The sequence below is a fragment of the Malaclemys terrapin genome, chromosome 25, assembly GCF_027887155.1.
Source record: "Malaclemys terrapin pileata isolate rMalTer1 chromosome 25, rMalTer1.hap1, whole genome shotgun sequence".
Taxonomy (NCBI): domain Eukaryota; kingdom Metazoa; phylum Chordata; order Testudines; family Emydidae; genus Malaclemys; species Malaclemys terrapin.
Genome location: NC_071529.1, coordinates 14,172,497 through 14,199,233, shown reverse-complemented (window position 1 = coordinate 14,199,233; position 26,737 = coordinate 14,172,497). Strand labels below are relative to the sequence as shown.

At 64.1% G+C, this 26,737-nt stretch overlaps 1 protein-coding gene across 2 annotated transcripts in view; it reads left to right on the top strand.

The window, feature by feature from the left end:
• LOC128829312 (collagen alpha-1(I) chain-like) overlaps window positions 1–23,874 on the top strand; it is a 32,845-nt gene extending 8,971 nt beyond the window's left edge. The window contains exons 2-22 of one of the 2 annotated variants that reach the window (XM_054014686.1): window positions 8,390–8,532; window positions 10,681–10,770; window positions 11,295–11,357; window positions 11,752–11,820; window positions 12,414–12,593; window positions 12,962–13,318; window positions 13,687–13,806; window positions 14,106–14,159; window positions 14,928–14,954; window positions 15,306–15,410; window positions 15,795–15,839; window positions 16,260–16,340; window positions 16,429–16,470; window positions 16,947–16,974; window positions 17,989–18,038; window positions 18,614–18,748; window positions 19,389–19,451; window positions 20,573–20,641; window positions 21,168–21,362; window positions 21,869–21,990; window positions 22,709–23,874. In XM_054014686.1, coding sequence (XP_053870661.1) covers window positions 8,390–8,532; window positions 10,681–10,770; window positions 11,295–11,357; window positions 11,752–11,820; window positions 12,414–12,593; window positions 12,962–13,318; window positions 13,687–13,806; window positions 14,106–14,159; window positions 14,928–14,954; window positions 15,306–15,410; window positions 15,795–15,839; window positions 16,260–16,340; window positions 16,429–16,470; window positions 16,947–16,974; window positions 17,989–18,038; window positions 18,614–18,748; window positions 19,389–19,451; window positions 20,573–20,641; window positions 21,168–21,362; window positions 21,869–21,990; window positions 22,709–22,901 — 2,231 coding nt within the window. In that variant the 3' untranslated portion in view covers window positions 22,902–23,874. The remainder of the gene's footprint in view (window positions 1–8,389; window positions 8,533–10,680; window positions 10,771–11,294; window positions 11,358–11,751; window positions 11,821–12,413; window positions 12,594–12,961; window positions 13,319–13,686; window positions 13,807–14,105; window positions 14,160–14,927; window positions 14,955–15,305; window positions 15,411–15,794; window positions 15,840–16,259; window positions 16,341–16,428; window positions 16,471–16,946; window positions 16,975–17,988; window positions 18,039–18,613; window positions 18,749–19,388; window positions 19,452–20,572; window positions 20,642–21,167; window positions 21,363–21,868; window positions 21,991–22,708) is intronic. The other variant, XM_054014688.1, reaches the window with a different exon arrangement.
• Window positions 23,875–26,737: the final 2,863 nt, after the last annotated feature.

Sequence of the window (26,737 nt, the reverse complement as noted above, 5' to 3'; positions counted from 1 at the left end):
GCTGCTGGGCGGGCCGCGCTGGGCAGGTTCTCCGGGCCGCGGGTTCGGATCCTGCGGGTGGGGCTGGAGCTGGACAAGGCCGGGAATTAACCCCCCCCCCCACCGGCTGAAGCTGAAGGAGTCGCTCAGCCCCATCCCCACCCTGGGCTTCCACGTGGAGACGGTGGCGCCGTCCGCCACGGGCCCTTCACCCTGTGGGACGTGGGGGGGCAGGACCGGATCCGGGCCCTGTGGAGACACGGACGGGCTGGTGGTGGTGGTGGTGGTGGTGGACGGGGCCCAGGTCGGGGCTGGGGGCCCTGCTGGAGGCTGAGGACTTGCAGGGGGCACCGCGGGTGCTGCTGCCCGGTGCCCGGTCCTGCGTGGAGCTGGCGGAGGAGCCGGGCTTGAGGCAGCAGCGTGGGCGCCAGTGGCATGTGCAGGGCTGCTGTGCTGTGAGCGGGCAGGGGCTGCCCGAGGCGCTGGAGAAGCTGGCTGGGCTGGTGAAGCGCTACCAGAAGGCCAGGAGGCTCTGAGGGCGCCGGGTGGAGAACAGGCCCCGAGGCCGGCCTATGTCGCCCACTTGGCAGGTTTTCAAACAGGTGCCCTTGTGCTGGGTCCCTGCTGCCCCCACGCCTGAGAGAAGCTCCCTATGAACAGCTGCCAGCCGCCTTCTCCCCCGTCAGATCCCGCCTGGGCTGCGGCACCTGCAAATGCTGGAGCTGGGAGCGCTGGCCCTGACGCTGACCAGCGCTGTCTCCGGGCTCCCTTCTCCTGCCCACCTGGCTGGAGCCATAGGCTTGAACTTAGACTGGCAGCTCCTGGGGGCAGGGCCTGGCTCCTTGCCCTGTGTCCGTACAGCGCCTAGCGCGCTGGGGCCTGCTCCCAGCCTGGGCTCCCCGGTGTGATGGTGCTACTAATATACAGCAGGCCACACTGCACTGCGTGCGAGTCAGGCCTAGCGGACACTGGCCAGCCCGTCTGTGACCAGCAGCCCCATGGCTCCAGAGTGGGACACGTGGACTCTTGGGGACCCCGAGCAGGGTCACCCAGAGGATTCAGGGGGCCTGGGGCAAAGCAATTTTGGGGGCCCCTTCCATAAAAAAAAGTTGCAATACTATAGAATATTATATTCTTGTGGGGCCCGGAGCCTGGGGCAAATTGCCCCACTTGCCCCCCCCCGCCCCCCCCGGGCGGCCCTGACCCCGAGTAGCTGATCTTCCATCCTCCCTAACTAGAGACCCTGTGCTGCAACAGCCCATCCCCCAGTCTATCCCCGCAACGGCCTTGGTGTCGTCCCAACAAACCATGAGTGACTCGCCCACAGGGAGACCTACCCAGAGCCCCGGCCTGGCCCGAGCCCCTGGGAGTGCGGAGCTTCGTCTCTGTCTCTCTGGGCTGCCCGTGGCTGGGTAACGACCATTAAACGTATTGGCCAGCGAAGGTCGCCTGGTGCGTTTTGTTCCCCCGTTGCAGGAGTGTTGGTGTCCTGGGCGAATTCCCCACTGGGGAGCTGAGTCTGCCCCCTTCCTCCGTCCTGCAGCATCTGGGGCTGGCACAAGCTGGGCCCCCGTCAGCTCGGCTCTGCTAAGCTCCCAGGCCTGGAAAATTCAGGGCTTGCTGCAGCCGTCAGAGGTTCACAGGGAGCCTGGGGGCGGAAGGTGCTAGGGAAACATTGGGGGCCAAACTCCCCTGAGCTCAGTGCAGCGGATTCCCCTCGCGTGAAGTGAAGCCCCGGGGGATGTGGCCCGGGGTGTCGCCAGGAGCTATGTTAGAGCTATGGGAGGGGCTGGGGGTCCTTCCTTGGAAGCCCCCCCCCGCTCTTGGTTCCTTTTCTCAGCCCCCTTGGGGAGTCAGTGCCCAGCTGTTCAATGGTTGTGGGGCAGGGGATGGGGGGAGGAGTGCATATTGATGGCTATCAGATCAGCCTGTCCTGGCAATACAGGGGTTATTGTGCCCTCGCTCTGTGCCTCAGTTTCCCCAGCTGGAAGGGACAGTCTGTACCGACCTGGTGGGGATCACACAGTGTTTGCAGAGGGCGCTGGGTCGCTGCGCACAGATCCAGTGAGCGTTGGGACTGTCTGAAGGGGGCAGCGAGGCACAAAGCCAGAGAGATGCTGGAAGAAACGCCCCTCAGGAGCCCGGAACAGCTGAGCTAAGAGGGTCCTGGGGCTCCCCCTCCAAATCCTGCCAGTTTCCGCTCAAGTTTCTTAAATAGCCACTAGGTGCCAGCAGCTTTCAACTTATCGTCCTGCCTCCCTGTGTCTCCGCAGAGCTGGGCAGACCCTGCACAGAGCACTGAGGGGTGGGGGGTACGAGGCCGTATTGCAGATCTGGCCCATGACGCCGAGCCGGGGGGGCGCAGGGCCATATTGCGGATCTGGCCCATAGCGCATAGCCGGGGGTGCGGGGCCGTATTGCAGATCTGGCCCATAGCACAGGGCCCGGAGGTCACAGATCCGGTGCCATAGCTCCCAGCAGGGAGAGGAGCACAAGCCCTGTCCTGCAGATCTGCCCAGGTTCCTTGGATTCGCACCTGGGCTGACCTTGGCCCTTGGCCTCTGGGCGCCAGCTGAGTGTTCGTTTCTTCCATTGCCCAGGCCCGGGCTGGGAGCGATGGCGCCTGGGAGAGACGCTGCCCAGTGGCCTGTTCCTCCAGTGCTGAGATGGGAGACATTCCCTGGCACTGCAGGCCCCGGGGGGGAGGTTCCCGGGGGCGCTGTTCCCCAAGTCAGTGCTGACCCCCAGGCTCCGCATCAGGATCTCTCTGGGCCAGGCACTTCCCTCGCACGGAGGAGGGAGGGTCCCTGCTGACAGACGCTGTCCCAGGCCGGCGGGCGCTGGGGACGCTGTGCTGGGCATTGGTTGGCGGAGCCGTAGAGCGCTGGGTGGGTTGGCAGAGGGAGGCTGTTAGCTCACGTGACCTGGCCAAACCCCAGTGTGGGCATCTCCCTGCTCCTGCACGGTCACAATTGGGTGGGATTCTCCTTCACTTCCTGTCCCAAACGTCTGGGGTGGGGGCGGGGAAGGAGGGTCCCTGTGATCTCAGTCCGGCCACCAGCTTCCCCCAGCAAGCAGCTCAAAGCCCCTGTAGCCTGTGCTGATCCGGGGGAGGGACACAGAACCAGGCCCCTGGTGTGTCCTGGGCCAGGCTCCAGGGGCTTTTGTCAGCTTGGTCTCCACCTCCGCCCTGCTGGGCGCCCAGGAATGCAGGGAATCCTCTGCCGGGCAGATGCCCAGTGCCCTCTGGCATGACGGACACGGGCAGCTCCCTGGGCCACTCAGCAGGCCACACCTGGGTCGTTTGTGCCGGGCTGGGCTGGGCTGGGCAGGCAGTGGGGCCTGGGCCTGGCTGCTGGACATGGACAGGTCTCTCTGAGCCCAGAGATGGGGCCTGTCTGCTGTCGGGCCCCTGGGGGGCAGCTCGCTTTGCTGCTCCCTAGCGCTCCCCCTGCTTGTGGGGGGGCAGGCCTGGGAACCGGGGATGGAAGATTGGCCTATCACAGACTCGCAGATCGTGCCCACTTGTAGCCCTGTGGGGAATGCCCTGTCAGTGAGACAGCCCTTTTCCTGGGGGTCCACTCTCTCCCGGGGCCAGGCCCCTCCACCTCCTGGAGCCGTACCTCTCTGAGCCTTAGCATGTCTGTCTCTGCCATGGGACCCCTCAGGGAGTCCCCTCGCTTTGGACCCCCCGGGGCCTCCACCCCCCTGAAGGGCTTGATTCCCCCTGTTCTCTAGCCCGGAGCGACTCTCAGCCAGCATAACACAGGAGGGTTTATTGAGCATTGAACACAGCATAGGAAACTCTCTGACCCTCAGGCCTGGCCTCCCTCAGCCCAGCACATCCCAGTCCCCCTGCATCCAGGTGGGCTCTGCCTGCTCCCCCTCTCCAGCCCAGAGCCCCCCTGCTTCCCCGCTGGGCATCTGATATCACCGGCCCCAGGCCCCGCCTCTGTCCATTGTCTTCTCTCCAGGGAAACAGGGGCCTCTGGGCCTCCTCTCCTCTCCAAGCACCCCACTGGAACCGGCTGGTTAGATCATGGGGTCGTCTCTTCGCAGCCCATTGTCCTCCCGCTGGCCAGAACCGGCTGCAACTCCTGAGCTGGGTCTCCGGGTCATCCCTCGCTGGGGTGTCCCTCCTCCAGGCCATCGGCTGGGGTCCCAAGTTCCCTCTCTGGTCCTCTGTAACAACAAACTCCCTCTCCTCTCCCCTCATTAAACCAGTAACCCCCAGGGACACTGAGTCTCACCCCCTCTGCATGCAAACCATTGGGAAAACACGGAAAAATAAACAAATCTCCCACTTTGTCACAGGGCCAGACACCAAGGTGAGGGGTAACCAGACTGCAGTGTGCTCAGGGTGGGGGTTCTCAGCAGGTGGGGAAGGTAGGGGCTCCCTCGCCATCTGTGCCTCCTCCCATAGGTGCTTCATCCCACAGTCCTGGGTAGCCCCCACCCCTCGTACAGGCCTGTTCTGTTGCTCTAAACTTCCCCCAGTAATTTGAATGGGAAGTGGGGATGCAGAGGGCTGAGGGAATACAAAGGGGGCAGCTGCCCTCTGTGATCTCCGTCAGCACTGGCAGAATGAAAGGGCTGTTGAAAATGCTGATCGTTTCCGACCCTCATGGCTGTGAAGAAACCCAGAGCTGGGCTGAGCCTGCCACAGACTGGCTGCCAGGTCCCGCTTCCCTACCTGTGCTGTGTGTTGTGTGGCGTCGTGTCACTGTAACCCACCCCAGAGGTGGCTGCATTTGAGGGCCGGGTGCAGCAGTGCCAGGCTATAGCCAGTAGGCTGCCAAACTCTGAGCGCTCCTTGGGCTGGAAGGACCCAGACGATGGTAATATTTACCCACACGGAGTCACCGTGGGGCCAGCTCCAGCTCCGGGGTGAACGGCAGAGCTGCGCTGACTTTGCCCTGATTTCACCCGCTGGGGAACAGGCCGGGAAGCAGGAGGGCCGGGGTGCAAACAAAGGAAGCACCAGGAACGCCCCTGTTTGGTTCAGTCCAGACAAAGGGGTGAGGAGTCTCCGGTGTCACGGCGCTGCGGGCAGGCATCCAGCAGAAAGGGCAGCAGGTTGGCCAGGCCTGAGCTGCCGCCCGCTGCCCCCGGACTGCCGTGCTCCTAGGAACGGGCCGTGCTGCCCTCAGAGCTGCTGCGGCTGGAGCAGCTTCGCTTTGCTTCTCTCCACTGCGATAACCTGAGCCCTAACCCCGCCCCGTACCTGGCCACGGCCCCTGCGGCTCCCAGGACAGGCTGGGGCCTCAGTCCCGGGGAAGGCAGCCTGACGCGTCACTCAGGGCCCCCCCGCCTGGCTGCATCCGGACGGTTCAGCTGGAGCCCCCGGCCAGGCCATGCGGTGGCCATGAGACGGGCGAGGCCTGGGAGGCGCCAGCCTTGAGGAGTTGCCCAAACCCAAACAAGCACCCGGCCCCGCGGCTCCTTATCGGCCCTTGGCAGTGGGGCCGGGGGCTGTTGTGGCTGCGCGGCCGCCAAGGGAACAGAGTGTGCGGGAGGGGGCCCGGTCCACCAGGCCCTGCCCCCCCTCCAGCCCCCCGTCTGGCCTGGAGGCTGATCCCCAGGGGCCCCTGAACTCACGGAACGGCCCAGCCCCTGCTTGCGCCCCCTCTCCACCCGGCTCCGGAGGAGCAGGGGGGCTGCACGGGGGTCTCTCTCCCACGCACTTGCAGCCCCTGCACAGTTTGCGCCCAGCCCAAGACAACTGCACCAGCAGGTGCCCCCACTTCTCCCCTCTGTGCCCAGCCCCAGGATGCTCCCCACCCAGCTTGGGGGGCCAGAGCTCCTAGCCACCTTCTCTAGTCTCAGGGAGTCCTGCCCACCCCTTCCCACGAGGCGTCGGCCTCCTCTGCCCTCTGGGGGGCCGGGTGCTCGGCTGGGCTAGGGGGGTCTTAGCCCAGGGTTCAGGCTTGCCAGTGGCAGCGCACCTGGCTCTCCCGGGACCCTGCTCGGGCTGCTCCTGGGCCCCAAAACTCAGCAGGGTGGGGCTTTGGGGACTTGGCCTGGGGCTAGGTGCCCCCTGCCCTGAGGGAACATCAGGCGAGCCAGCACCCCTGCCCCTCTGAGACGCGTCCGTCACCGCAGGGACCTACGCTGGGGCTCTCTGGGCATCTCCTGGCCCCATGACCCACCACTCTCTCCCTGAGACCCACGGTGTACCCCCCAGCTTGCTCCCTGAGACCCATGGTGCACCCCCCTGTATCCCCCCGCTTGCTCCCTGAGACCCATGGTGCAAACCCCCCGCTATCCCCCCCGCTTGCTCCCTGAGACCCATGGCGCACCCCCCGCTCGAACTCTGCCAATGCACCCCCTGCTATCCCAGCCCTGGCTCCCCCCCCCCGAGCTCTGCCAATGCCCCCCCCCCCCCACTATCCCAGCCCTGGATACCCCCCCCCAAGCTCTGCCCAAGCCCTCCCCCCCCGCTATCCCAGCCCTGGCTCCCCCCCCAAGCTCTGCCCAAGCCCTCCCCCCCCCGCTATCCCAGCTCTGGCTCCCCCCCACGTCCCGACCTCTGCCAATGCTGCCCCCCCGAGCTCTGCCTATGCCCCCCCTGCTATCCCAGCCCTGGCTTCCTGCCCCCCCTCCCCGAGCTCTGCCAATGCCCCTCCCCTCTCCTGCTATCGCAGCTCTGGTCGTCCCCCTGCAGTTCTGCGGGTGCCCCTCCAGCCCGGTCCCTTCATTCATTCACCCAGCCCTTTTATCCCCCTGCCCTGCGGTTTGCTGCCCAGACTCCTCTCCGCTCTGCCCCTGCACGGCTGGGCTGGGACCGGCTCCTTTCCCCGCGCTGCCAGATGACGGCTGGGGGGGCTCACTTGTGCCCTGGCTCCACGCCCCCCATATCCCCAGGCAGCCTCTTTGCAACATGCAGGTTGGGGTCAGGGCGACCTGACCCTCAATGAGGGGCCAGCCCAGCCCCCCACACCTGCCAGTGGTGCCACGTGGCAGAGAGCTGGCAGGAGGGGGCAGCTGGAGCTCTCAGCCAGGCCCCGATCCTGCCCAGCGCTGAGGAGGGGCTCAGGGCCCTGCTGGCTGAGCTCCCAGAGAGGAGCTGATGCCAGGCCAGGGGCGTGTCGGAGCCGGGGGCGGGAGGATATGGTCTGATAACAGCGCAGGGCCAGGTGCCAAAGGTTAGCCCCGAGCGCGGGGGCTCTGCAGGGAGGCTCATTCCTACGCGGAGGGCAGACAGAGCGAGTCAGGCAGAGGCCACGGTGCCAGGCAGCTGCCCAGGGCAGCCCGTGCCCAGCATAGCGCCATGGGGACCCCCCGGGGCAGCCGCCTCCTCCGCTGCCTGTGCGTCCTGCTGCTGGTGGGGGTCTGGGCTCCCCCCAGCACAGCCCAGTGGTTCTCGCTGGGCTCCCGGCTGACCACAACACCCCCGTCCACGACCACCGCTGGCCCGATGTCTGCACAGCGCCCCCCAGAGGAGGGGGAAGGTAGGTGCCTGTGGTGACCCCTGGGGGGGTGGAAGGGACGTCCCCCACACCACCATCCATGCACCTTACAGCACACGGGGGGTGCTACAGACCAGCCAGGGGGACAAAACAGGCCAGGAGCCCAGCCACCTCTGCCAGCTGGTGTGGGAGGGGGGTGAGATAGGAGAGGAGTGGAAGTCTAGTTAGAGCGGGGGAGGGCTGGGAGCCAGGACTCCTGGGTTCTCTTCTCAGCTCTGCCACAAGTCCCTTCCCTGCTCCATGCCTCAGTTTCCCTGTGATGACGTTGTGAGGCTCACTCCTTTGGGTGGGCAGGGTTGATTCTGGGGGGCCAGCTGGAGACACCCTGGGGCCTGATTCCCAAGGGGCTGAGCGACCCACAGCTCCTGCTGACCTCAGCTCTTGAATCAGCCAGCTCCCCACAAACCCCGGGGCGCCCTGGCCGCTGCTGCCCCCGGTGCCATGCATGAGAACGTGCCGGGGTGCAGAGCGTGGCCATGGGCTCCCACAGCCAGCCTGCTCTGTTCATCCGCAATCAGGGCAAGGCATGCGTCACCGCTCCGCCACAGGGTGTGCGGGCAAAGGTGAGCGGGCGGCTGGGCGGGTGCCACAGGGAGCCTGAGCTTGTGCTTCCCCGGGAACTCCCTCTGCAGGGACCTCCGCCTCTCACAGCCACTGGCCCCGGGGCTCAGGGAGTCGCCCAGGCTGCTCCCCGCTGCTGGGGCTGGTCCCACGGAGCCTGGCCTGACCCCCGAGCTCTGCCCTAGCCAGGACACACCACTCGCCTGTTTGCTGCGAGGCCACGGATCCAGGCCACGCTCTGCCCCTCCCTCCCCCCAGCCCTGTGTCCAGGGGGACTGAGCCGACACCCGGCGTCTCCCCGGGCTCCCTGCCGATGCCATGCTGCCCAGGGGGCCTGTCACAGGCACAGCTCCCAGCCCACCTGCCCTTGGCTCTTTCAGACGGGGACGCTGGCGACACAGAGCCGACGCGGAAAATCCTGCTGAGCAAACCCCCACTGGGGCCAGCCCCCCAGAGCCAGACGCTGGTGCTCAAGGAGGCTGCAGGGGGTGGGACGCAGGCCCCCCTGGAAACACGAGACCAGGTGCGTTGGGGGAGGTAGCGAGTGGGGGGAGAGATTGTGGGTGTGCGAGAGTGACTGTGTGTGCGGCCAACATCACACTGCTGAGTGGGCATCGGACACATGCGAGGCTGAGCGGGGAGTGGATGGGGGGGTGCGTGGGGGGATGGAGTGGACGGGTGGGGGTGCATGGGGGGGATGTGCATGGGGAGATGGGGGAGTCTGTGGGGGTGGGGGAGTACTCTCACACTCTCTACAAGGCAGCCAGCGCTGTGGAGGGGCAGGTGAGCTTTGCTTGGCCCCCCCGTGCAGGTGCCCCTCGCTGTCCCCTGGGGCTGCTTTCCCGGCCTGGCTGCAGTGTGCCCGGGGCAGGGCTCAGGCAGGCCAGTGAATCCCAATGCAGCGGGCAAGGCCCCGGCACACACAGGGCAGGAGCCGTGAACTCTGCGGGTCCCTAAGGGCTCTGTCCCGCCCCCTTTACGGGCTGGGCTGGGGCCACACTGCAGTGCCAGGAGACAGCGTCCAAGGGCCCAAGGTTGCCCGAGCCAGCTACACTCCAATACCCAGCCCCGGCCGCACCCCGATACCTGGCTGCCCGGCCACCCCCGATACCGGCCGCACCCCGATACCGGCCGCACCCCAATACCCGGCCGCACCCCGATACCCAGGCAGCCCCCGATACCCAGCCGCCTGGCCACCCCCGATACCCAGTCATCCCCCAATACCCAGCCACCCAGCCGCACTCCAATACCCAGCCCCGGCCGCACCCCAATACCCAGCCACCCAGCTGCACTCCAATACCCAGCCCCAGCCATGCCCCAATACCCAGCCACCCCCGATACCCAGCCACCTCCTGATACCCAGCCGCCCTGCCACCCCGATACCCAGCCACCCATGATACCGAACCGCCACCCAATACCCAGCCGCACCCTGATACCCAGAACACTCTGAGACCCAGTCACCCAGCCATACCCCAAAATCCAGCCCCCGGCCGTGCTCCAATACCCAGCCACACCCCAATACCCAGCCCCCTGCTGCTCACGGAGACTCAGTTCCTCCAGTCATGCCCCAATGCCCAGCCCCGCAGCTGTGCTCTGATGCCCAGCCCCTGACGCACCCCGATACCCAGCCCACCCCAAACTCCCACAGACTGGGGCCGGTCTTCAGTTAATCAGTTTCCTCTGCTCGTGTCCTTCCCCCTTATCTCAGGGCCCGTGGGCCAGACACAATAGCCAACCCCCCTCAGCCCTTTGCCCCAGGGAAATGGTATTTTGCTGCTGTTTTTCTGGCTTTGGGACTGGATCTGCTGAGACCCCCCCTGAGACACACACACACCCCCGCATAGGTCCCTCCCAAGAGCGGGGGTGGGTGGCGCTGGTCTCAAGGGCTCCGTGGATTCTGCACATCACTTCCCCTGCCGGAGAGCCCCCACGTGCAGCTCTTCCCCCTCCCAATCCAGCCCTGATGCCTCAGGGGTGGGCGGCTGAAGGGCCCTCAGGAAACTGCCCCTGCAGCACCAGAGCGGGCAGCAAACAGGGCGTGGAGATGGCAGAGAGCCTGGGGACAGATGCCTCACTGGCCCCCCTAGAGCAGTGGTTCTCAGGCTATTTATCAGTGTGGCCACATATGCCGGGACCTGGACCCCAGACCCCGCCGCGCACGGGGCTGGGCAGCCAGAACCCGGATATCTCGAAGCAGGGCCGGCCGGCCAGAACCCAGACTTTTTTTAGCACATGACTGGGCCAGAGCTCTGTACTTCGGCCCTCAGGTTGGGAGCTAGGACTCCAGAGGGAGCGAACAGGGCAGCTGTTCCTCCCCCAAGCTCTTCAGCGAGTGCAGACAGACAGCAAGGGGCCGGTAGGTGCCCCTGGCTCTGGTCCCCTGGGTGTCAGACTGTCTAGGGGCCTTTGGCCCAGCCAGCCGCAGTGGGAGGAGAGAGCACTTCACAGCTAGGGTGCAAGCAGGAAGGGAGGGGAGAGCAAAGCAGGATGGGTAAGCGCATGCAAATCAGGCAGCCAAGCCCCACTCTGCCAGCAGCTGGTGGCAATGGTACGGGCCCAGACGGCTGCCCCATGGGGCAAGGAGGCAGAACTGGGCTCTCCAGGGAGTGAGGAGCTGACAGAGGAATGGGGCCAGGACTGATTTTGCCACCCATGGCCCCGTCTCTCCTAGACGCCTCCAGCCCCTGCCGCCCGCACCCACCCCTCCCCGGGGCTCTTCGAGGGGAGCGCGGAGGAGGAAGAGGAGTTCCTGCAGATCAAGGTAAGCGGGGGGATCTACTGCCCGGCTTTCCCTAGGAGCTGATGGTGTGGGCCTGTCCTGAGCTGGATGGACACATGGTCGCTCGCTCTCTCCATCCTCCCCCACCCGCCCGCCCTGCACCCCTCCAGCCTGTCCCGCCCCAGGAACGGGCCCTTTCCAGCCAGGCAGCGCCGGCTCCGGCCCTGGGGCCTCTTCCTTCACCCTCCTGGGCAGCCACGGCTCTGAGCCTGCCAGGGCCACTGCTAACATGAGAGAGCCTGGGGGGCCTCCAGCACCGGGGTGGGATCCCCCCGCAGCGGCAGGCAGCAGATGGAGACATTTCGGTGAGGTGACTCCAGCTGACCTCTGCCACTGCCCCGCTGGGGTGTCTGGACGGGAGCAAAGGGACGGGTGCCAGCCCGGCTGAGATTCTCTGCCCTCCCCATCGGGCGGGCACCTCTGCCAGCAGTGCCCCCTGGCGTCTAGGTTCAAGGGGGGGCTGTGGCGATGGTGCCGATGCTCCATCTTTCTCCGCTTTCTCACAGGCAACTACAAAGGGGCCGACGCCAGCCGTGCCCACCCCCCGGGCAATTGCCACCCTTCTGCAGGTGAGTGGTGGGAAGGGGCCGTTCTGGCCCTGGGCTGAGCAGTGAGCACCAGCCGCTCATGCAGCAGGAGGAGCAGAGCAGGGACTCAAGGAGCGTCCGTTCCAATGCTCCCCTTAACTGTCCTACGACTGCTCCGAAGCTACCCGGGCCAGCAGCTACCAGAGCCCTGCCAGGGCCGACCCCGCTGGTGCACGGGTACCAGGCCTCCTGCAGCGAGGGGAGCCGCTGCGGCTGTGCCAGCAGAACCAAGGAGTTTCCAATCCAGCCGTCCCCTCACCCTGCCACCCCAGATCTCCCTTGCTCTGCCCTGTGACCCTCTGAAGCCCAGCGGGGACGGGGCTGGCACCGCGCCCCGTCAGCGCCCACGGCACTCAAGGCTGTTTCTGTCTCCTAGGTGACTGGTAACCACTCGCAGTGCGTTTGCCCAGCCGTCCCTGGCCCCCCTGGGCCCCCTGGCCCAAAGGTAGGAAGGAAGGGAGCTGTGGGGGGCTCTGTTCTGGGGCACAGAGATGGGCCCCCCAGTGCGTTTGGGGTCCCCGGACCCTCGAGAGCTTGGTTTTGAAGGGTGCTGGGTTTTCGGAGGCTCGCTGGGGCCGCGCACACTCTTCCCCCTCCCCCAATTCAGGCCGTAGCTTTTCACCGGGGCGTTTGCTTACAGAGCGCCCTGCTCCATCGCTAGCCGGAGCGCAGCGAGCACCACAGCGGGGGGTGGCACGACGCCCTGCCCGCACAGGCCGTCTGCCAGGCCTGAGCCCGGCGCCACTGGGGGCCAGGCCGGCGTGGCTGCTGCGTGAGCAGCTCCTGCCAAGGCAGCCACCGCCTGGCCGCTGCGGGGGACAGATCCACGCCGGGCTGTGCCCGCTCCTGCCCCACTCTCTGGGACCAGCAGAGGAACGGGACCCCCTCGAGCGCTGGTGGTTCCTGAGCGGGTTCCAACGTGGACAGAGCCAATTCCCAGTGGGGCAGGGGGTGGGGGTTGGGGGGCAAGGGCGGCAGTTCACTGACCAGTCCCCTCCAGGGGCTCATCCCATCCATGGCGTATCTTCACCCCAACAGGGAGAAAGAGGAGAGCGGGGGCCCCCGGGGGAAATAGGCCTGCCCGGATTCTCTGGGGAACAAGGCCAGGCAGGGAGCCCCGGGCAGCCTGGCCCCCAGGGGCCGCCCGGCCTTCCTGGGTCTCCGGGCGTGCCGGGGCTGGCAACTGGCGCTGAAGGGCTGGACGAATCTGAGAACGAGGTGAGGACGGGATGGGGTGTCTGGGGTTTCAGCCTGCTTGGGGAGCGAGAGGGAGAGCAGAGACCACATGGGAGGGGAGAGCTGGCGGGCGGCCGGCTGGATCAGGGCCAAGTTATCCTTAATCTACCTGCAAAGTCGTGGCAGGGACTGCAGTGGGATGGGAGGCCAGTGTGGGAGAGGGGGCGGATGGGGCAGCGGGGGCAGGGCAGGAGCAGTGGGGGAGGAGCAGGGCAGGGGCTGCGGGGGCAGGGCCGTGGGGGAGGGCTGTGGGGCCAGTGTGGAAGAGGCGGGGGCTGCAATGAGGGCGATGGATGGGCAGGCTGGCACCACAGAAGCGGCTCTGCTGTATCTCTTCTCTCTCCTGCCAGCTGACAAAACAGCCGCTCATGCCCGGCGTGGCAGGGCCGCCCGGCCCCCAGGGTTTGCCCGGCTACCAAGGGCCTCCGGGCCCTCAAGGCTATCCCGGGCATGAAGGCATCCAAGGCCCCCCTGGACCGCCAGGCCGTGAAGGGCAGCAAGGACCTCCCGGCCCTCCAGGGCCACTTGGGGCCCCAGGGCCACCGGGCTTCCAAGGCCCCCCAGGGCCCGACGGCCCCCTTGGGCTTCCAGGACTCTCAGGGCCTCCAGGAGCTCCAGGGCGTGAAGGGCCCCCCGGCCCCGCAGGGCCTGTGTCACCACCAGGAACCCCGGGGCCTGCCGGGGAGCCAGGATACCCCGGGCCAAAGGTAATGAGCCGATCGGGCCGAGGGCGGCACAGGGCCATCACCAGAGCAGCATGGGAGGGCCTGGCCCAAGGCAGCAGATGCCAAGCGGATGCAGGCTCCGGTGGGACCCACCGGGGCAGCGCTGCTCACACCGACGTGACAGCGGGTTGTCCCTGGAGAGGGGAGTGTGGTCAGGACTCCGGGGTTCTGCCCTCAGCTCCATCACTGCAAGTAGTCATTTCCCTGCCCCGTGCCTCAGTTTCCACAGCTGTGGGGCGGGTTTAATGCCAGGCCCCACCCCAGACACTGTTTGCTGAGCGCTGGGTCCCGCAGATGGGCTGGGGTCGTGTGTTCTTGGCTCTTTCACCCCCTGCGTTGTGTCCCTGCAGGGCGAGACGGGTGATCTTGGCCAGCCCGGCCCTCCAGGCAGCCCCGGCTTGATGGGAGAGAAGGGTTCCCATGGCCCACCCGGGCCCATGGGGCCACCAGGACCACCTGGGGAGAACAGGGTGAGTGGGCACGAACTCAGTCGCATCTCGCCTGCCAGTGCCTGGAGCTCCCAGAGACACCCCTGGGAGCATTGTGCCAGGCTTTGGGGAGTCCTTGGCCTTGGGGGGCACAGGGGTTGCAGTGCGGGGGTCACATGCTGAAAAGCTGTGGTGGGATCCAGGGTGGGAATGTTTCACGGCCTTTGTGCTGGTCTAGAAGGCGACCCCGGGTGTGTGGGGTGGGTCCGGCCCCCTCCCTGTGCCATCACGCTGGGCGAGGGCCCAGACAGCCCCTCACAGCCATGTTCTTCTCCCTGCAGTGTGACCCACACTCTTCAGGGCACCCCAGATGGCCTGGCCCGCCGGGCCCCAAGGTGAGTACTGGCAGACAAGGGAGAGCGCCCCCTACTGAGCCCCCTACCCCACTCCCTGCAGCACAGTGACCTCAGCACTGCACTGGGCCACTAATCCCCCTCCCTGCAGCCTTGGCAATCCGTACAGGTAACCCCCCCACCTCCCCGCTGGTTGTGCTGAGCTGCCCCACGTGGGCTCTGGGACACAGAGGAAAGTCCGAAAGTCCATCTTCAGAACTGCAGCACTTGGCTTCCCCACACACACACCTGCGCCCCCACCCTCCGCACGCTCCCCCTCCCCCGCCACAGGGAGGTCTCTCCTCCACCCTGCAGCTCCCACCCTGGGCAGGAGATTTCCCAGCATAAGACGCATGTTTGGATGAGTCCGGGACATTAGGTGTGCAAAGTCGGGCAGAGATCCCCGCCCTGCCGCCCCCTGTTCCGTTCCTGGCCCAGTGGTACAACCCCCTGCTCCGGGAACAGCCCCCTAGGGCGGCTTTCCTTCCTCTGCTTTTAACCCTCCCCTGGAGCTCCCTTCTGCTGTGCCCGAGAGACGTGCGGGCTGTCAAATACTCCCCTCTGGCCTGGGCGCTGGGGTCTGGGCTCCTGGCTCCGGCTCAACCGCCAACCCTGCCGTGTGACCCCAGGCAAGCCACTGCAGCGCTCCGTGCCTCAGTTTCCCTGTGTGTATGAGAGGACGGCTCCCACTTCCCGGGGGCACTGGGGCTGGGCGAGTGGGGACCCCTGGGAGAGCCAGGGCTCTGATGGGTCTGTCTCCTTTTTGTACAGGGTGAAAAGGGAGACCCCGGAGAGCAGGTGAGTAGCCATGGAAATGCAACGGGGAGCCAGCTGTGCTGCGGCATGGCCCTGGCAGTGCCGGGGCTGGCATAGTGCAGGCAGCCATTGGGAAAGGGTGCCCAGGGCGCCTCCACCTGATGCCGTTCCATCCCTCCGCCAACGCCCCTCCGCCCGGACCCGCTGCAGGACAGACTGCCACAGCCGGGCCAAATCCACTGCGGGGTTGGATGGGGGCCAGCCAGAGACCGGCCAACTCATTTCCCTTGGGAATTAAGCCCGATTTCCTAAGTCACAGTGCCCCAGCCGCCCACACACCTGACCCCAGCGGAGATCACGGACCCTCTCTCTTTTTCTTTGCTGGCTCACCAGGGATGCCGCAGCTGTCCTGGGGAGGCCGGGTTCCTGCCAGGCCACCCTTCCTTCCCCGGCTCCAGGGGCCCGCACGGATCCTGGGTGCCACTGACATACCAAGAGGTTTGTCCGAAGTCGTTGGCGTGTTCTGGGGGGGCTGTCAGTGCCATGAGGCGGCGATGGGCCTGGGGACTGTCTGTGGGTGGGGAAGGAGCCCCTCACCCACCTCTGCTACACTCCAGCTGGAGCCGACCCAGCACCCCTGCCAGGCCCATCACCCCCACAATAGCCCAGCCAAGCCCCCACAAGGCAAGGGGCATGGCATGGGCGTGCCCAGCGAGCACTACCCTTCCTGTGAGCCCGAGGCCGGGGGAGACAGCCGGCCAAGCTGGGGAGCGAATGGGCTGGCTGGACGGATGAGCGTCGCTGTAGATCCGGGCCCCCTTCCCTGACCTGCGCCCAGCCCGTCCACAGGAGTCTCCCCCTTTTCTCTCTCTCCCTCTGCAGAACGGCAAAGTAGAGACGGAGATTTACGGTGCAATCGTCCCCCACGTGAGTTGCGGCCTGGGTCTTGTCTCCACAGCCCGAGGGGCCCATGGGCCGGGATGGGCCCAGACCTTTCCTGCACTCGGACTCCGGCAGGCTGGGTGCTGCCCTGTTGTTTGCAGGAGGCCCTGGGGGAGGGTTCCTGGGGGCTCGGAGATCCTAGACCGGGCAGGAGGCCGGACACTGAGTGGAGGAATCCAGCTGGCTGGGGAGGAGAATGAGGCAGGGTTGAAGGAGGGCCGTGAGAGAGTAGAGGGAGGGCAGGGCAGGGGAGCAGGGCAGGGGAGGCTCTGGGGAAAAGCCCGGGGACGGGTGGGCAGAGAGATGACAGGCAGGCCCTGGTCCGGTAGCACCCTCCTCCCCGGGACACGCAGCACCAGCCCACGAACAGATCCACTGCCAATTCTGTGCTGATCTTTATTTCAGGGTCCCCCCGGCCACCCCGGAGCACCAGGCCCCCCCGGCGCCCCAGGGCCCCCCGGAGCACCAGGCGTCGTCTACGTCAATGTAAGGATCCCGGCCGATGGTCGGGCGTGTGTTTGCGCCAGTGCTCGGTTACCAGACTCAATGCAAACCAGCCTGTCTTTGATTTCAGAGGGTTTATCCCGTCCGCACCAGGCCGTTCTGCAAACAGCCGGTAAGACATGGGCCTCCTGGGCCCCCTGCCAGCCTCCCTGCTGCCCACAGCCAGACCCAGGGCTGCAGCGGGATCGTGGAGGGACTAGGGACCCCCAAGTCTTTGAGGCTGCTCAGCTCCTGCCTCGGGTGCCCGGAGCAGAGGGCAGGGCTGGTTCCTGGGGCAGACCCTTCCCCTGACCCCCCCAGCCTGTGCTCTCCTGCGGCTCACGGCTCAGGCACTGTTTGGATCTGCTGCTCGTCCCCCTGTAAGCCCAGGGCCCGTTCAGCCAGGCGTGCAAATCACCCTCCCTCCCTTCTCGGGCCGGAAATACCCCGCCAGGATGGCCCTCGCACTTCCCCCCGGACAGGAGGAATGGCTTCTGACCCAACCCCTCTCCCGCTCGCCATCCCAGCTGCCCCATGCCACCGGAGACAGGCCCGTCTCGTCTGCGATGGTCTCGCGCTGATAGAGCCACGTTTACTTGGTTTTTCCAGGTGACTCACGACGCGGCCGGGCTCTCAGGTAGGGACATTGCTCTTGGCATTTCAGGGGGACGTGGACCAGATTTCAGGTCCCGTTAGGAAAGTAATGGACCCTCCTTGGCCTCCCCGCACCCGTCCCGCACTCCCTTGGCTGCTGACTCCCAGGGCACATGGCCGGCAGCTGCAGTGCTTCCAGGAGCCCACTGCAGAATATTTCCAGGGGAAGGTCTGTAGCTCTCTGAGCTGCCTCTGGGCTGCCCCAAAGCCCTCCTGGAGTCAGTGGGTGTCTTTCCCCTGGCTCCCATGAGCTCTGCCTTGGTGCCTTGGCGATGGTGCTGTCGTCATGGCCCCACGAGACAGCTGGGCTCACAAGCCAGGCCTTGTCCTGGTCTCACTGAGCCCAGGGGAGGCATCTCTCCTTGCCCGGCTGGGACCCTGCGGCCAGCTAGGAGTAGATGTTGATGAGCGTTCTCTGTCCTCTCCCCCTGATCTCGAGAGGTCTCCCCGTCCTTGTGACGGGCGCCGCGTGAGGACCTCCCCTCTGGCTGCGTGCCTGCGGCTGGGTGGGCCTGGGGGCCAAGGGCTCCCTCGCGCTGCGTGCCCATCATCTCCTGCTTCAGAGCGGCCTTGGGGTTTGCTTTGGATTGAAAAATATCTGGGAAACAGGGAGACCCAACCAGTGCCCCGCCCCACCCCTGCCAAGGAAGAGCCGGGATGCAGCACCTTCCTTGAGTTCTTAGCGGGCTGCTCCCCTGCGAGAACCTCGCTGGACATACCCTGGTGTTACTGCTCGGGGCAGTCGGGCTCCAGCTCGGCTTCCCTGCCCAGTGGAGACAAAGGGTTCCTTTACTCTTTAGCCCCAGGGGCCCTCTGGAATGGGGCTAGAGCTGGGCTCTCGGACGAAAAGGCTGCCGTTCCGTGCACACTAGCCTAGATCCTGCAGGAGCCATGGGGTGGGTAGCGGGGAGCAGGGTCTGCTCTCCCCGGCTGGCCAGAGCTCTGCCGAACCCACCCGTGCAGCGGGAGCCTGACGTCTCTGTCTGCTGCTCTCTAGATGCTGAGTTGTCTCAGAAGGACGTGCCTGACTCCCCGGCTGACTCCAGGGTGTGTATTGGACTTTGGCATCTTGTAGCATCCCTTGTCTTCCTTCCTGGCAGCGGCTTTCCATGCCCTGAGCAGCCGGGGGCGGCAGAAAGCTAGGACTGGCCAGCGCAATGAGGAGACTCATCCCTAAGGGCACGTCAGCAAACTGCCTCAATACACCCCTCAAACCGCGTGGCAAGCACATTGGCCCACCCACACCCCGGGCATCATGGGGCTTTGAATGCATCCACTCCCTAGCGTCCAGCACCACTGGTGGGAGCCGGGGGGTTGGGTTATCTGCATGGGGGAGAAATCACTGGAGACAGCACCGTCCCGAGCACAGGACCCGTCCCAGGTGTTGCAACCTGGTGCCATAGCCGCTGCTTGTGCCGGGGGCTGCTGTGCTGATCGGCTCTAGGACCCTCCCAGCTGTTACCAGCTTGGGGTGGTCCAAGTGGCTGATTGGTGGTGCCAGAGTGGGAACGGCCCAGCGTGGGCTGTGGCAGCCAGGCCGCGGGTGGAATGACAGGACCACGGCTCAGGGTGTCTCTGCGGTCTGGCCGCTAACCCGTAACTGCTGCTTCTCCTTCCCTCAGCATCACACCTGGGTCTTCAAGTCGAAGGAGCTGATGTTCAAATCCAGCTCGTCCGTCCCCGAAGGGAGCCTGGTCTACGTCAGAGATGAGAACAGCGCCTTCATCCGAACCCCGAGAGGCTGGAGCAAGCTCCTGGTACGGGAGCAGCAATCAGGAAATGCCAGAATCCAGAGGGCCAGGGCTGGGGTTTCTGGATTGCTAGCAACAGCTAATGCTTGGTGTTCCCATGGCACCTCTCCTTGGGTTCCCATGGCGCCTTTCCTTGGGTTCCCATGGCGCCTTTCCTTGGGTTCCCATGGTGCCTTTCCTTGGGTTCCCATGGTGCCTTTCCTTGGGTTCCCATGGCGCCTTTCCTTGGGTTCCCATGGCGCCTTTCTCATGCAACCTGTCAGTAGTGGAGAACAGAATCCCTGACGTACAGTCCCTGAGATTTGGTGTGAAATGCTCCGGTACCACCAAAGGCAGCTTAGTGAGCTGTTAAATGTGTTTTCTTTAATACACCTGCTGACAGGGAGAAAACAAGTCAAGCCAAGGGGGAAAGGAACAAAAGTCACCAACTTTTGTAGAACTTCTCTGGGTTTCGGGGGAAATTCCCGGCAGACTTCTCCCCTGCCAGGCACTAGGCTCCCAAAGGAAATGTTCATTTCCAATAAGAGTCCAGTGGAAAATGGGGACAGGTTTCCCTTACGGGAACCATATGTGAATAAAGCCACAGGACTAGATCGAGACCTAACAGATCCTTCTCTCTCTCTCTCGCTTGTGTGATTTTGCTCAGCTGGAAGATTCGGATTCCATATTGGCTGGCGATGACCCTTCTGTGTCCACAGAACATCATCAGGTGAGGACTCACTCGTGACTAGTGCATCTGACCACCACCGCTGACCTGTGTCACCAGAGAGGCCATGCTCGGACTCCGGCCATCCGCCCTTGTCTTCACTGGGGAGTTTAGCCACCAGCATTGTCACGTGGATGTGAACTCTGGGTGTGAACAGGGGCACATGCAGAAGGCTCACACTAGTGCAATGGCTCTACACTAGGGTTTGCACCAGGGTCGCTGTCCCTGTGTTGAATAGGTCTTGCACACCATGGATCAATTCTGCTCCGCCATAGGCAGCTACAGCTACATCGACTCCATGGAGTGATGTCCACATCCAGCTGTGTCCTGAGTTCCTCTTACTCCGACCCAAGGCCTGAGCTCTGACAATGCAGAACTGGGACTCTTCTGCCAGCCAGCCTGGCCTGGCAAGCTGCTTTGCTTCCCAGTGGAGCCTGCCCAGGTCCCTGCAGGGCACACTGAGCGCGAGAAGGGTGTGGATGTGCCCCGTGGCTGGGGAAATGCGTGGCTAGTCCGGAATTCTCACCCGACAAGAAGCGCGACAGCCGTGGGGTGGCCACTCGCTGGAGGGGTTCAGGCCAGGGAAGGAAAGTGCCAGGCTGAGGAAGGGCAGCGCACGTGGCCTCTGCACCCCTCCCGCTCCCGAGAAGGGAGATGTGGGGCCGGAAGGAAGCAAGGAATGGGAAGCCCGCCCGCCCCGCCCGCGCTGGGGTTAAGCGTTTTGCTCCGGGGATATAGACGCTCAGACACTGCAGCGATGGGGGTGGACAGGTAGCGCGGGAGAGGCCATTCGGGGGCAGGGAAGCAATGGGACACCGAGCTCAGGGCAGGATGGGCCCCTGGGAATTCATCGATTTCAAGGCCGCAAAGGACAGCTCTGACTCCCTGGTCTGCCCTGCTTTTTAACACAGGCCTGAACCTCCCTCCATGGAATTCACGTTGCCATGGTAGCCTGGACAAGGGCTGTGCTCAGCAGGGTCTGTGTAGAGCCCGTTAGTCGGACCCAGGGTGAGATCCGTGGGGCCGGGCCCTTGTCTCCACCAGGCCTGTGACGTGCTGGGCACGCCCGAGTCTGCTCCAAATGGGTAACATCCCTGGAGGCTAACGTGCTGTGTGTTTCCTAGGTCCCAAAGGAAGGGAGTCAAGCAGCCACCGGGATCCGGCCAACTAGCATCACCCTGAGGGTGCCTTCGGTAAGCGGTGGGCTGGCCTTCCCTTTCCCCTGGGACTGCTGGGTGCTAATGAGGGATCCCTGGGACTCCCAGCTCCCCGTCCCCAGCAACGTGGAGGCAGCTTGCGTGGGGCAGGGTGTCACTCCCAGGCTGATCCAAGCTGCGAAGGATCCTCCCCCAGCCCGGCCGGGGGCTGTGATATGGGATCTGCAGGGCAGAAGGCTCCGGGGCAGAGCCCAGCGCCTGTCCAGTCAGCGGCCAGCAGAGCTCTGGCCCACGTGCAGTTCCCGTCTCAGCTTCGGGGAATGACGTGCAGCGGTGCTCAGTCCGTCCCAGAGACTCGGGCTTCGGCTGTGTGATCTCTCAGCGCCGGCAGGCCTGCTCCGAGACAGCACCATTAGCACGAGGTTTCATGCCATGGGCACCCCGTGTGGTTTACAGGCCCCAGAGCATGCGACACCCTTGGGTGCTGGCGCCCTGTTGAAAGACAGACCCGCTAGAGCTCCCCCCACCCCGCCTGTTCCTGTTAACCCCTCTGCTTTCTCAGCTCCGCCTGGTCGCGCTGAACTTCCCGCTGCCCGGCAATATGAACGGGCTCAGCGGCGCGGACCTGCAGTGCCACCGGCAGTCGCAGGAGGCCCAGCTGTCCAGCACCTTCCGGGCCCTTCTGTCGTCCCCCACGCAGAACCTGGTCTCCATCGTGAGAAGGACGGACAGAGCTCTGCCCGTCGTCAACCTGAAGGTGAGCGACAAAGTCTGATCGCAGCAGCGCTGGTAGGGTGAGCCGGCTGCAGCTGCTGGGTCCTTCGCCCACGCCCAGCGTTGGTGCTTTGGAGCCTCCAGGAAAATGGTTAGAAACGTTTCTCAGAGACTCCCAGAAGCTAAAACCCACTGGGCCATCTGGCCTTTCCCCCTCAGCAGGACCGGGCCCTATTCTCCCGGGCACTGTTCAGTTCCGGTGTCCACCGAGAACCCTCCACAGCCAGAGCCATCTCACTGAGCCTGCCCCTCAGCCTGAATGGACCCCTGGCCAGCCAAAGCACCCCATGCCTTCCGGCTTGTTTGCAATAGAGACCAGTGCATGGGAGTCCCCATGAACCCACCTGAACCTGGCCTGGTTCCGATCTGGGAACTCAGGCCAGGGCTGGCCGGCCCCTGGCCCGTGAGCCTGGCTCGCTGCCTGGCCGGCCCGGTACAAGATGAAATCTCTGTGATCGCTCGCGCTCATCGCGCTGATTCCAACGGCAGGGGCAGCTGCTGGCGAAGACCTGGAACTCCCTGTTCGGAGGTGATGGCGCTGCCCGCTTCAACTCGCTGCGTTTTCCCATCTACACCTTCGACGGCCGGAATGTGCTGACGGATCCCAGCTGGTGAGCGCGGGAACGGGAGAGCGTCACAGCGTGCGAGCGAACTCGCCGCCTGCCCAGAGCACAGCGGGGCAGTCGCTGGGACAATCGCTGCGGGGAGACCTTGGTGGGGAGGGGACGATGCAAAGAGGTCGTTCCTAATGAACCTTAATTGCCTGACAAGCCCCCCACTCCCCCTCCCCTGGTGCGGGCTCTGCCCCTGGAGAGAGCCCTGTAGCAAAGGACCTGGGGGTGAAAGGGTTTAAACCAACCCCCTCCCCACCCATAAGTGGCAATTCCAGGAGCTTTGCACAGGGTATGTTGGTTGGTTATCTATGATGCTGTTGCATGTATTTTAATTAGGACCCCAAGGCCGGGACTCTGTTCCTGGGGCCTGAAGTGCCTGGGAACCAGTCAGAAGGGAAGATTTAGTTGCAATCGCTGCCCCCCCTCCCCCCCGCTCCCCGATAACCTCTGGTGGCGGGGGAGGCTGGGGCTGGCTTCTCAGCTGGGAGGGGAGGCTGCATGAAGTCTAAGCAGCTCAAGGGTTAACCCCAAAGCTGAACTTTTCAAAAGCAGCCGCTGATTTGGGGGCTCCGGGTGGAGCCACGTGCCTGGGGCCGGGTGCACCAAGCTCCCCTTGGCTTCCCCTGGAGGGTGGGCACCCAGCACTTCTGAAAATCAGGCCCTGCGTGGCTTTCTGCTGACCCTCAGTGATCCCAGCCTGGCACTGTCTCCTCAGGACTCACAAGGCGATCTGGCATGGCTCCAGCCCGCGTGGGCACCGAGCCCCGAAGGAGGACTGCCAAGGGTGGCGGGCCAGCCTCGCCGAGGGCTTTGCCTCTCCCCTGGCCGACGGGAATCTCCTGGCTGAGCAGCTCCGCGACTGCTCCAACTCCCTGGTCGTCCTGTGCATGGAGATCAGCTTCCTGTAGCTGCACATGTGGTGATGCGAACCGCTGTGGGACAGCTAACGGGGGCCGTGGGCTGGTGATCCCACCATAGCTGGATACAACCAGGAGAGCTGACGGTCACCTGCCAGCCCTGGGGCTGCTCTTGGCTCTGGGGCTATTTCACCATTATCCCCCATAGTGGAGCCAGCCTTGTACCCATAGCCAGAGGGGTCTATCCTTGACCAGGAGGGGGTCCATATGTGCAGAATAGAGACCAATGGAAAGGCTACTAGGATGCCTCCCAAACTCAGAGCCATGCCACCGCTGAGCCATCTCCCCGAGGCGTTGGATCTAGTTAGTTAGCGCTAACCACGGGGTCTCCCCAGGAGAGGGGGCCATTCCCCCAAACCAGTGCCCCACTGAGGTCCCAGGCATGCACTGCAGTGAGCGCTGGGGTGCAGATGAGGGCTGGGTTTTGGGGCCAGTGTTCTCTGCACTGGTGCTGTTGTGCAGCTCCACCAGGGACTCTCCGGAAGCGAAACGCTCTTCCCCAAGTCGGTGGGGAAACCTGCCAGAAGCGGTAGCTGTGCTTCCCCCACCCCCTCGTTCTGCCTCTGTCAACTCCCAGCTGCTCCCCCTCCTGCCTCTGCCAGCTTGGGCTTGGGTTCCCGATGGACAATGCTCCCCACCCTCCACCCCAGAGGTTCTGTCCCTAGCTCTGGCTTTTACCAGCCGCTGTTCCCGAAGCAATCAGTGGAGAGACGGGGGGAAGGCGGGGACAGTATGCTGGGGTTTTCTGTGTGTATATAGATAGATAGGCCTAATGCAGCCTGGTAATATCTACCTTTCGGCTGACCGGCGTCATGGCAATGGTCGGGCTCTAGCAGCTCCAGAGAGAGGGGTGTCATTCGGGACTCTCGGTGGCCACACGCTCGGCCTGTGAGCTTTGAAAACAACCGTGTGCTTTAGCTGGCAATAAACATGTTCCACGTTTTGGGTTTGGGACGCTATTTAAGCTCTGAGCATTTGGATTCCAATAGCGCCTAGCGCTCCCAGGCAGCGCACAGACAGAACCAAGAGCTGGCTGGTGCCCCAAAGGGCTTGTATAGGGGGCAGATCTTCGTGTGTTCAGTGCCCACCATTGGAGCCAGGTTTTCTCAGCTCCCTTGCCGGGCATGTCTAGGCTGCAGCCTGGGTAGACAGACTTGCTCGAGCTCACGTGTTAAAAATAGCAACGTGGACGTCTGGCTTGGCCTGGAGCGTGGGCTCCGGAACCCAAGGAGTCGGGTGGACGCGAGAGCCCGAGCGTCCGCCTGCACCAGAACAGCCAGTCTGCACAGGCCAGTCTGCGTGCCCTGGGAGACTCGGTCCCAGCTGCGGTGTACATGTACCCAGCAGCACCTAGCCAAGGGACGGGTTTTCAGAAGCGCTCCGCATCCAGCCACCTCCCGCTGCGCCACCTGCGCCCACAGTTCCAGGACTGCTCAGCACGTGGGCCAACTGCAACCTTGGGGAAGGCCAGAGCCTGCTTCTGAGTGCGGAGCTCTTGCAAATCTGGTCCATGAGGCGAGAGCTCAGGTGGCTCCAACAATCAGCCGGGAGGCTGAGCGAACAGCCTCTGGCTTTGCAATGATTTCCTCCCAGTGGCAGGCCCCTGGTCAGGTTGGTTTTCCAAGCCAGGGTTTCTCTTCTGCTAGAGATTCGCCACCCACAGGATCATTTTCCCCTTCACTCAGGCTGGGAGTTTGTTCTCTGCCCCAGCCAGGCTTTCGTGTTCTGACCCCAATAAGCTGAAGCAGGGCTCTGTGGTCTGTGCACTGAGCTGGGGGGGCCGGGGGCTCCTCAGAAGTCCCTCACGTCGTGGCTGCCTGGTTGGCGGGCTCAGACGAGGGATGCAGGAGCATGAAGAGCGACCTCTCCGGCCCCTGGGAGGAGTCTCTGCAGGCCCAGGCTGAGGTGCTCTGGCGGGGGGCAGTGAGTGGAGTTTGCACAGCTGCTGCCCAGGACGTGCCCCTTCTGGGGACAACTGGAAGACATGATGCTGCTCCTTTGACCAGCAGCATAATGAAAACAGGCTTTGCAGAAGTGCAGCAAACTCCTAGGCTGTGTGAAGCAAAGGATCGGCCCCAGAGGACAGCCACCCGCTCCTTGAAATCAGTAAACAGCCCTGCCCTTGCTGTAGCATTGCCTTCAGCAGCCTTCCAGGCAGAGCAGGGACCAGTACAGTCCTCTGCTGATCCCAACCAGCAACCACTCCAGGAAGGCGGGAAGCCAGGAAAATAGGCTGTCGGCAGAGGCAGAAATGACTGTGAAAGTCAGACTCGGGAAGGTTAAAGGGACACCATGCTGGGGGAGGGAGTGTCGTAATGCTTTACAGTAACGTCGTCTTCCCACTGATTTTTATATAATATCCTATAATCCGGTGGTTCTCAATTTATTTATCATTGTGGGTTACATATGTGGCCCACAAACAATGTGTTACCTGGGCCGCAGGGGCCAGGTTACAGGACAGTGGTAGCTGCCGACCACCCACCTGCCCTGGACCCCCACCGTGTGGGGCCAGCCAGCTGCCTGCCCCGGACCTCTGCCGTTCGGGGCCAGGTGGCTGCCCCGAAGCTTGTGGCGCCGGGTGACAGCCCCAGATCTTGCCGGGTCAGTTGGCAACCCTGGGGCTTGCAGGGCCAGCCGGCAGCCCCGGACCCTGGACCCCGTATCCTGACCCCACCATGCTGGGCGGCGGGGCAGCCCAGATCCCACCGTGCCGGGCAGCCGGGAACCTGGACCCCACCATGCGGGCCAGCCTTTAGAACACAGCTGAGCTGGGCTGTAGCTGTGTGCTAATTGGGCTGCATGCAGCCTGCGGGTTGAGAACCGCTGCTATAATCAATCAAACGTCAATCTGCAATTAATTTGTCAGTCTGATCTTTTCTCCTCCCAGTGCACACACATTGGTTTGGCACTGCAGGGTCATTTGGGAGCACGGGGCAGCTCAGACTGGGTTGGTCCTGTATGGGTGTTTCTGAGCACAGCCTTTATTTTTAAAGGGGGGGGGAAAGCAGCGCCCATGTAGCAGTGACCCCTTCACAGGGGGAATCAAATTGCAAAGCCCCCCCCAGGCGCCTGCTTTGCAGCCTCTTGTTTTCAGAAGTGTGAACAGTCTCGTTTAAATCCAAACGTGTCACTGACTTAAAAACACTCAAAGTGCCTCCCCTGGCTGTTCTGAAAAAGGTTTTGAAGTGGGTGAAACGTCCACCTTCAAGCACGCTCTCCAGTTTGGGTGTGGCCATCCCGACACCCAGGCCCTCATCTGCGAAGAGCTGAGACCCCTGCACCCTCCTCATCCCGGCTAGAGCTGTGGATGTTTAGCACCTCTGCAAGTCAGGCCCCAGTGCCTCCTATGGGCACGCAGAGAGGGAAGCACCACTTGTGAACAGCTGGGTTTGAACCAGTAACTGGGGTCTGAACCACTGCCAAGGAGGTTTCCCTTCCGGAGCTCCCGGCACAGCCAATAACCCTGGGGAGATGGCGTAATCCAGTCTCATGATGTCACTGCCCTTGTGTCTATGACCTCATGGGATTCTGGACTGCACAGAAAGACCGCCTCATTGTTTACATCCCAAAGGGCTGCTAACTGTAGGCAGCACAGGAGGAAAGTCATCTCCCCGTGACCTCCGCTCCAACATCCCAAAGGACAGCGGATGGAGGCAGCAAGATGAGCGGACGGGGAGACTGCATGAGGAGAACTCCAGCAGCTCTCTGGAGAGGTTCCCAGGCAAGGGCAGATTTGCCACTGCCGGACAGTCCCTTTGTGCTGGCCCTGCTGCCCCAAAGGAGCCAGAGAACAGGTGTACGTGAGGTCCCCCTGTGCCTACCACCGG